The 10,646-nt window shown below is 39.6% G+C and overlaps 1 protein-coding gene across 2 annotated transcripts in view; it reads left to right on the top strand.

The window, feature by feature from the left end:
* The window catches only part of LOC128643516 (putative RNA-binding protein Luc7-like 1), a 102,259-nt gene that overhangs the window by 1,666 nt on the left and 89,947 nt on the right, over positions 1-10,646 (top strand). For both annotated transcript variants that reach the window (XM_053696362.1, XM_053696361.1), the window contains exon 2: positions 9,903-9,997. In XM_053696362.1, the coding sequence (XP_053552337.1) occupies positions 9,903-9,997 (95 nt within the window). The remainder of the gene's footprint in view (positions 1-9,902; positions 9,998-10,646) is intronic.

Here is a 10,646-nt window from a genome sequence, read left to right as displayed (position 1 = left end):
CTAAAAGAGGGTATTACAGAATGATGATAAAAAAATATATATCATTTTTTTTTTTTAAATGTTCCTATACTGAGTAAAGTTTAATCACATATGGGTTGTTACACATTACTGTGCAAGCTGCACATTTTCACAACTCTCATGTGCATTAGTTCTCTCTCATTACCAAAACAATGTAATATCAAATGTGTAAATTTCACTGCATAGATCCAAATGTATGGAAACCAGTTTATTGCATATACCCACACATACGGGACATACATATATCCATAGGTTTTAGGCTGGCTCCTTGATGATAAACACTCCCCCCCCCCCCCCCCCCCTAAATTTTAACATATCAATCAGAAACTGACTCTATAGCTAGCAATGCACATCTCCTCTTATTGTTGCAAAAGTAACATGAAGTAAGATGAACAACCCTACAGAGGAGACAAATCGCTTATCTAAAACATCAGCAAAAATGTATTGATCTTGAAATAAAGAATTTTTAAGAATTGATTTAAACACCTGATTTTCCCAGGACCTTTTAGGGGGTTGCACCACCCAGCTGATCTTGCTAACCACCCAGCTTAGGTATTATTAGCCAATATTAAAAATGTTCAGTTGGTTTTTTTTTGCACAGATTATCATTAAAGGGACATGAAACCCAAACATTTTCTTTAATAATTTAGGTAGAATTTACAATTTTAAACAACTTTCCAGTTTACTTTTGTTATCAAACTTGCTTCATTCTCTTACTATTATTTGTTGAAGGAGCAGCAGTGCACTGATGGTTTCTAAAAGAACACATGGGTGAGCCAATGACAATCGGTATAAATATGCAGCCACCAATCAGCAGCTAGAACCTAGGTTCTTTGCTGCTACTGAGCTAACCTAGATAAAGCATTCAGCAAAGGATAACAAGAGAAGGAAGCAAATTAAATGTAAGTAAATTGGAAAGTTGTTTAAAATTATATGCTCTTTCTGAATCATGAAAGGGAAAAAAAATTGAGTTTCATGTCTACATTTGTTAAATTATGCAATTTGTGCTTTACATAGCAGAAAATGATATAACTGTCCCCACCCTGCTGCTTCATAATGCCACCTGTCTGGCAATGGGCACCATCTAGGTAGGAAGTGATGTGAAAGACAAAGACTAGATTAGTGTCATGTGATACATCCATTATAGTGACAGTGTCGCTTGTAGATTATAAAATGGGTAGCAACACAGAATATTAACCTCGTCATTAAAGGATTGTTCTACTCACAACCTTTCATTCAACTGTAACCTCCATTAGCTTCACTTAATTTTATTGTCCGTTATAATTATTTTTAAAGCGACAAGATTCCGCAGCTTTTACTTGCACGTGTTAACCATTCTTGCTCATAAACGTGACAAAAACATTGAGTACAGTGTCTCTAATAAAATCCTAGCTTCTCATTAAATCTGGAATGGGAATATCATTAATACATTTTAAAGTTGTACCAGACATCTTGAAAGACCATAAGCTAAACAAAGAAATGTGTGAATAATATACTTAAAATAAGTTTTAGAAAACATAGGAAGTGGGATTTTTAACATCCGTGTGTAATTGGCATGAAACTCCCTGGGTCACACATACTATAAACCATAACACATGGCAACACGCTTAACCCTTCCTGTCGGAGTTAAAGTGTCTACATTGGAACACTTGTACAGGCGATCTCAAGATTTCAATTATTGGATCAGGTCTGGGGGGTGTCCCTATAACGCTAGGAACGCCCTCCAGACTGCGATCAAATCCAGAAAGCGCAGTAGGCTTCAGGACAGCTATTGGCTATGACGTATTCCGTCATAACGGCGCTAAAGCCCAGCACCGTTTTGACGTTCTACAACGGCGGCAAAGGGTTAATAGCAAACTGAGGAGTCACGGAATGTGTCTATAAATACGCTTTAAAACAAATTAGCTTGTTTTCTGCAATTGTTTTTTACTAGCCTAACCTCATCCACCATTTGACTTAGTTGAAGGAGCCAGTCTGGGCTTGAGTTTGTAGATAGTTGGCCACGGTCATTGTTAGACTGCAAACAATGTACTTTATACAATTTAATAAAGCATATTAGTGGCAGATATGCTGCACGGTTAGTCTTGATAAGTTTACAGCTGCATTTAAATAATGAAAGTATATTGTAAAGTTATTTAATTGCACAAAACATTTTATTAAAACAATCTGTTTCTTCTGTCCCTTTTAAGTGCCACAGTAAATGTTTGTGTGCAGTGTTAAAGGGACACTTACAATTATACAATTGGTATAACTGAGGTCTATTAACATACATTTTTTTGCATGCTTATAAGTGGGCACACTTCTGGCCTGACAGGAAAACGTGTTTAATCAGGGCAGGAACATGCATTGAAACAAAAAACTACTCTATAAAATACCCTCTTTTAGACAAAGCAAAGAGAGAAAAAGAAAAAAAAATATTCATGTCTGTAAGAGATGAACCTGCGTGTTCTATTTATCTCCAATTTGCATTGAGCAGCAATTGGCTGTAGTCTGATGTTTTATAATGGTTTAAAAGGGATTCTAGTAAAATAGACCCATATTGGCCCTATCGTATATAAAGTAAAAACCATAAGACGTTCTCAGTGTGTTGCTGTGTCTCTTGTGACCGGATGTGTAAGGTATATTTGTGTGATTGGGGAAAAGCCCCTTTGTGTACACAGCAGTAGCGGGGTATAGCTAGATGTTTCTCAGGCATATTTTACATGTGTATCCTTTTTATGATTATTTACATCATAGTGTTGATAATTATGGAGTTACACAGGAGAGCATGCAGTGTATTGTGTCTGCTGCACAGGTAAACAGTTTGATGGGTCATGTTTGCCACTAGAGTGAAAGGGAAGACTTACAGCCACTGTGCTACAGGGAGCAGTGTTAGTGCACAAGGGGTCATACGGTTTCTGCTGGTAGCTTTTGGAACTCTTTACAACAGAGCAGTAACATTCTATATTGAATAATTAATAAGAGAGAAAGAACAGAAGCATTAATTTGGCACACTTGGGTGGATAATCATCTCATTCATATATGGTGGGTAATGGCAGTGTGTGTAGTGTGGATTTAATTAAAACTTAACATTTATTATATACAAAGAATAAAATATTTCTAGTGTTGTGGACCATGCCACTGGGAATACACTTTCCATATGTAGCTCAAAAAACTTTCAATAGTACTATCAATGAAAAAAAGAAAAAAACACAAAATATTTGTAGTATAAAAGAAATAGCACTGTATGCTCTCTGGGTTGGAGAAGGTCTCCTTAGTACCACAATATAAATAGAGTAGGAGGAATTAATAAATTATGAATATGGTTGCTATAAACATGAACCGTAGCTGAATGCAGGGGTAAAATGTGGGAAACGCTATTATTATAACCAGCTCATCTATTGCCTAAGATAAGTAATCCTAAATTATCTGTTTCCACAATCCCCTGTTATCCACTCGGTTACACTAATAAACCTAAGTAGGTGTCCAAAAGTTGGACCAACAATATAGCCAAAATTAACTTATAATTATAAATTTTCCCCCTTAAACTATAGTTAAACCATATTATCAACAGAGATGCAGTGCAAACGGCCTAACGCGCGTTTCGCATTAGCTTTTTCAAAGGCCTCTATTTATATTGTGGTACTAAGGAGACCTTCTCCAACCCAGAGAGCATACAGTGCTATTTCTTTTATACTACAAATATTTTGTGTTTTTTTCTTTTTTTCATTGATAGTACTATTGAAAGTTTTTTGAGCTACATATGGAAAGTGTATTCCCAGTGGCATGGTCCACAACACTAGAAATATTTTATTCTTTGTATATAATAAATGTTAAGTTTTAATTAAATCCACACTACACACACTGCCATTACCCACCATATATGAATGAGATGATTATCCACCCAAGTGTGCCAAATTAATGCTTCTGTTCTTTCTCTCTTATTAATTAACTATTTCATGGCATTAGGCACTACCTTGTCCTTTACTCAGGTATAATAGGATTTAGGTCTGAGGATTTTTTATCTCCAGTTCCTTCCCACCTTTCCCTTTAGGTTAAAAGGGAAACAATCTATAACATTCTATATTGTGCAGATATGAGAGGGTGGGGTACCCATCACATTCGGAGGGCATGGGGGGGTGCACAAGCAGTAAGAGGGTACTACTAAGGCCTATGTGGGTTTGGGGCACAGTATTGCTGTGGGTGGTTACTTTTTTTTTTTTCTTCCTTTCTGTACTTTGTACAATAGCACCCAGCTGTTAAGTTTGTATTTTATCTGCTACCAGTAATATTACATACAGACTGAACAATTATGGCCCCTTTATTTTATTTATTAAGGTTCAGTGTATCTTTGCCTGCGTACATCTGCACGGGAGTTGCAGAAAAGCCGCATGTTCGTCGAGCCGTGAGTCCTAATTAATATTTAAGCTGTTATAACATAACACAAGATGTATGATTTTATTATACAACTGTATAACATAACTGCAGTTCCAGATGTGCTGATTCAGGTCAGGATGCCTCATGTGTATTTGTATATTGATGTTTCCTGAACTGGCTGTACCCTGTCACCCTGACTTCTGTACTACAGGTAGGCATGACACCATATTGTGCCACCGAAGTGTTGGAGCGCACACGGTACAGTATGTCTTCAGGCTTTTTATGTGAAGATTATTTGTTTTGTTCATTCTAATACCTTATTCATACAACAAGGCTTGTGCACATAATGCATTTAGTAAACTTCTGGGGTGGTATGAAACTTAATCCAACTAAACTATTGGCTAAGCTACGGCAGTAGAATTCAAACTTGCTGCAGTTCAGCTGTTTTATTGGATTAATTTCTATATGATTTCAAATACTTGTAGAATCCTTTTTTTTCCTCCTGAATTCTTTGTTTCATGTCTATTTCCAAGTTGATCAGTTTAATATGTTGTGATGTACAAATAGTTTTGCTTACATATAGAGCTGTTTGCAAGTAATTAAGCCAGATGTTACCCAGACCTGACGCGCCACAATGGTTTTCCCCAGGGCCTTGGAAGAGGGTGCACCACCCGGTGGATTTTACTGTAAATGTTTTCAATGTTGCTCAAATTATCATTTAATCAATTGATAAATTATGCAATTAACTTGTGCTTTGGATAGCTTTAAAGGGGCAGTCTACACCAGAATATACAATCCCTTTATTACCCATTACCCAGTTTTGCATAATCAACGGTTATATTAATACACTTTTACCTCTATAATTATCTTGTATCTAAGTCTCAACAGACTGCCCCATTATTTCAGTTCTTTTGACAGACTTGTGTTTTAGCCAATCAGTGCTGGCTCCTAGGAATGCTACGTGCATGAGCACAGTGTTATCATATAAAACACATGAACTAACACCCTCTAGTGGTGAAAAACTGTCAAAATGCCCTGAGCTAAGAGGCGGTCTTTAAGGGCTTAGAAATTAGCATATGAACCTCCCTAGATTTATCTTTCACTAAGAATAAGAAGAGAACAAAGCAAAATTGGTGATAGGGCATGCAATTTAAGTCTATCTGAATGAGTTTGTTTTGGATTAGACTGTCCCTTTAAGTGACTGACTGAAAATGTTATAATATTGCAAAGTATTAAACTGCCCCACCCCATTATTTCATAATGCCACCCAACTGGCAAAACTCTATGTGGAGAACACTGAGATATTGGTAAAACCTATAATACCGTTTGCCAGATACATGTACGGGAAAAGCTCAGGATCTGCCTCATACAATGACCTGAGTACACGGACTGTGCTCTGTGATCCTTAAACCCCCAAATTGTCTAATTATTTAGATAAAATATAACATTTTAAACAACTTTACTATTATCAAATTTGCTTCATTCTCTTGTTATCCTTTGCTGAAGGAACATCATTGCACTACTGGCAGCTAGCTGAGCACAACTAGTTAGCCAATCACAACAGACAAATGTGTGCAGGCACCAATCAGCAGTTAGTTCCCAATAGCGTAGGATATGTGCATATTCTTTTTCAACAACAGATGCCAAGCACATTTCAAAATAGAAGTAAATGTAAAAGTGGCTTATAAGTGCATGCTCTATCTGAATAACTTACAATAGGCTGCTTGGCGCTCGCCACAGACTAGCAGCACAGTGCTTGGCGCTCGCCACAGACTAGCGGCACAGTGCTTGGCGCTCGCCACAGACTAGCGGCACAGTGCTTGGCGCTCGCCACAGACTAGCGGCACAGTGCTTGGCGCTCGCCACAGACTAGCGGCACAGTGCTTGGCGCTCGCCACAGACTAGCGGCACAGTGCTTGGCGCTCGCCACAGACTAGCGGCACAGTGCTTGGCGCTCGCCACAGACTAGCGGCACAGTGCTTGGCGCTCGCCACAGACTAGCGGCACAGTGCTTGGCGCTCGCCACAGACTAGCGGCACAGTGCTTGGCGCTCGCCACAGACTAGCGGCACAGTGCTTTCAAATGCAGGTTATCCAGGGTGCTGTCATTTAGCTCCATCTGGTAGCCAGATAGGTGTTTTTGTTTTGTTTAATATGTAGAACGTATCCCGTGTACCACTGAAAGAATGAAATTGTCATTAAGTAACTGGCACCCCATACCTCACCTATATAACTACTCCTCTGCACAGCTGGCTGGTATCTGCACTTAGACTGTTTGTTGCAAGCTCTTTCTCCCTAGGAACTAGACAGACCATGACCGCACTTTGCCAATAAGTCAGGTGTGGCCCCTCATTAGACCGACTGTGGCTCCCATGGTGTCATGTCAAGATATCCTTTGAGGATTTGAAAGCACTTGCTATAAAGACATTTGCCCAATACACATTGTGTTTGGTTTTTTAATCACACCCAACATTCTCTGCAGGTTCACATAGAGTACTGGTTTTCAAACCGGTCCTCAGTTCTTCCTAACAGGCACATTTCCTATATTACCTTGGGTGATAGCAGGAAAATAAACATGTCTACTTATCAGATGATTATTTCACCTGTGCTCTAGTTCAGATATCTTTAAAATCAGGGCTGTTAGGGAAGTCTGAGGACACGCACATACGCACGCACGCACATACGCACACAGCCCTTGGTTTACAAAGGTTCACTTTGCACCGTTTCAGCATAACAACCTTTTTTCAGTCATGTGACTGCTATTGAAAAGCATTGAGAAGTAGTCCATTGATTAAAATAGCCAGTAGGCGGAGCTGTCTGTGTTGCAGCAAAAATATGCAAGCCAAGCAAGCTGAAATTAATCAGTTTAACCAGACCTGAGCAATCGAGCAGATTTCAAAGGAACAAGATCTTCCTGTCTATAAATCAGTCCAGATTGGAATGCATAGAAAGAACTGTTTGCAGAAAAATGCAAGTGAAGTCTATGCTGTGTGATTATTTTATTAGGTTTATAATGCTGTTTAGCAAATGTTTTTGTTCATTTAACTTAATTACACAACACAGAATATATAATTAAACTAAGTTAAATGAACAAAAACATTTGCTAAACAGCATTATAAACATAATAAAATAATTACACAACACAGAATATATAATTAAACTATTTTATTAGGTTTATAATGCTGTTTAGTAAATGTTTTGTTCATTTAACTTAGTTTAATTCTATATTCTGTGTTGTGTGATTAATTAGGTTTATGATGCTGTTTAGCATTTAAAGTCTTCATTTCAAAGCTTTAAAAATAATGTATTAGGTGTTACTTATGTCAATTTTGAGAGGGGCCTGGAACCTAACTCCCTCACTTTCCATTGACTTACATTATAAACTGGGTTTCGATTTACAACCATTCCTTCTGGAACCTAACCCCGGTGTAAATTGAGGGCTACCTGTGTGTGTGTGTGTGTGTATGTATATATATATTCCATTTTTTATTATTAGATTTGTGTCTACCAATGCTTGAATGAGTAAGTTATGCATTGCATCCTGCCGTGAGGTCACATTATCTAGCGTGTGGTTATTTTATTACCGCTACATAAGGCTGCATGACGTGTAACTGCAGGGATTGGTCTGAGTTCTCAGTTTCTTAACAGAATCACACGTATGTATGTCACGTGCACATGGTCACTCGTGCATGTATATCAGATGTGCACATAGACTGATGTATAATCACGCGTGCATGTATATCAGATGTGCACATAGACTGATGTATAATCACGCGTGCATGTATATCAGATGTGCACATAGACGGATGTATAATCACGCGTGCATGTATATCAGATGTGCACATAGACAGATGTATAATCACGCGTGCATGTATATCAGATGTGCACATAGACTGATGTATAATCACGCGTGCATGTATATCAGATGTGCACATAGACAGATGTATAATCACGCGTGCATGTATATCAGATGTGCACATAGACTGATGTATAATCACGCGTGCATGTATATCAGATGTGCACATAGACAGATGTATAATCACGCGTGCATGTATATCAGATGTGCACATAGACAGATGTATAATCACGCGTGCATGTATATCAGATGTGCACATAGACAGATGTATAATCACGCGTGCATGTATATCAGATGTGCACATAGACAGATGTATAATCACGCGTGCATGTATATCAGATGTGCACATAGACAGATGTATAATCACGCGTGCATGTATATCAGATGTGCACATAGACAGATGTATAATCACGCGTGCATGTATATCAGATGTGCACATAGACAGATGTATAATCACGCGTGCATGTATATCAGATGTGCACATAGACGGATGTATAATCACGCGTGCATGTATATCAGATGTGCACATAGACGGATGTATAATCACGCGTGCATGTATATCAGATGTGCACATAGACAGATGTATAATCACGCGTGCATGTATATCAGATGTGCACATGGACAGATGTATAATCACGCGTGCATGTATATCAGATGTGCACATAGACAGATGTATAATCACGCGTGCATGTATATCAGATGTGCACATAGACAGATGTATAATCACGCGTGCATGTATATCAGATGTGCACATGGACAGATGTATAATCACGCGTGCATGTATATCAGATGTGCACATAGACAGATGTATAATCACGCGTGCATGTATATCAGATGTGCACATAGACAGATGTATAATCACGCGTGCATGTATATCAGATGTGCACATAGACGGATGTATAATCACGCGTGCATGTATATCAGATGTGCACATAGACAGATGTATAATCACGCGTGCATGTATATCAGATGTGCACATAGACGGATGTATAATCACGCGTGCATGTATATCAGATGTGCACATAGACAGATGTATATCAGATGTGCACATAGACAGATGTATATCAGATGTGCACATAGACAGATGTATATCAGATGTGCACATAGACAGATGTATATCAGATGTGCACATAGACAGATGTATATCAGATGTGCACATAGACAGATGTATATCAGATGTGCACATAGACAGATGTATATCAGATGTGCACATAGACAGATGTATATCAGATGTGCACATAGACAGATGTATAATCACGTAAGCATGTATATCAGATGTGCACATAGACAGATGTATAATCACGCGTGCATGTATATCAGATGTGCACATAGACAGGTGTATATCAGATGTGCACATAGACAGGTGTATAATCACGCGTGCATGTATATCAGATGTGCACATAGACAGGTGTATAATCACGCGTGCATGTATATCAGATGTGCACATAGACAGATGTATAATCACGCGTGCATGTATATCAGATGTGCACACAGACACACACATATGACATACATTTTTGCTGTAGTGTCATGTAAAATCTGTTAAGTGAATAGATCTATTAGCGTTTTGTGTATGCTTTAAACAAATGAATAAAGCAGAATGCTGAGCTTGCTATAGACGGAAGCCGTGATGAGTTATCTCTTAAGCATCTTCCTGCCTTTCATTCTTGCAGGGGATGAGACTAGGCAGAGGGTGAAGTTTACAGATGATCGGGTCTGCAAAAGTCATCTTCTGGATTGCTGCCCTCATGACATTCTTGCCGGAACCGTAAGTACAACTCATTGCAAAAGTGACACAATGTAAAAAATGAACTCTACACTGCAGATATGTTAGATTAGCATGGCTGTCTGTCCCCTACAAGTTGTATTAACTTTATCAAGTTCAGACTTTGTAATTACAGGCCTGTTCTGTGCCAGTCTGCCTCCTGACCATGCCCACCCTTTGGTGCCAGTCTGCCTCCTGACCATGCCCACCCTTTGGTGCCAGTCTGCCTCCTGACCATGCCCACCCTTTGGTGCCAGTCTGCCTCCTGACCATGCCCACCCTTTGGTGCCAGTCTGCCTCCTGACCATGCCCACCCTTTGGTGCCAGTCTGCCTCCTGACCATGCCCACCCTTTGGTGCCAGTCTGCCTCCTGACCATGCCCACCCTTTGGTGCCAGTCTGCCTCCTGACCATGCCCACCCTTTGGTGCCAGTCTGCCTCCTGACCATGCCCACCCTTTGGTGCCAGTCTGCCTCCTGACCATGCCCACCCTTTGGTGCCAGTCTGCCTCCTGACCATGCCCACCCTTTGGTGCCAGTCTGCCTCCTGACCATGCCCACCCTTTGGTGCCAGTCTGCCTCCTGACCATGCCCACCCTTTGGTGCCAGTCTGCCTCCTGACCATGCCCACCCTTTGGTGCCAGTCTGCCTCCT

Source organism: Bombina bombina, unplaced genomic scaffold (assembly GCF_027579735.1).
Source record: "Bombina bombina isolate aBomBom1 unplaced genomic scaffold, aBomBom1.pri scaffold_795, whole genome shotgun sequence".
In the NCBI taxonomy this organism is placed as follows: Eukaryota; Metazoa; Chordata; class Amphibia; order Anura; family Bombinatoridae; genus Bombina; species Bombina bombina.
The sequence above is the reverse complement of the archived record's forward strand: the minus strand, read 5'-3'. Positions and strand labels throughout refer to the sequence as shown.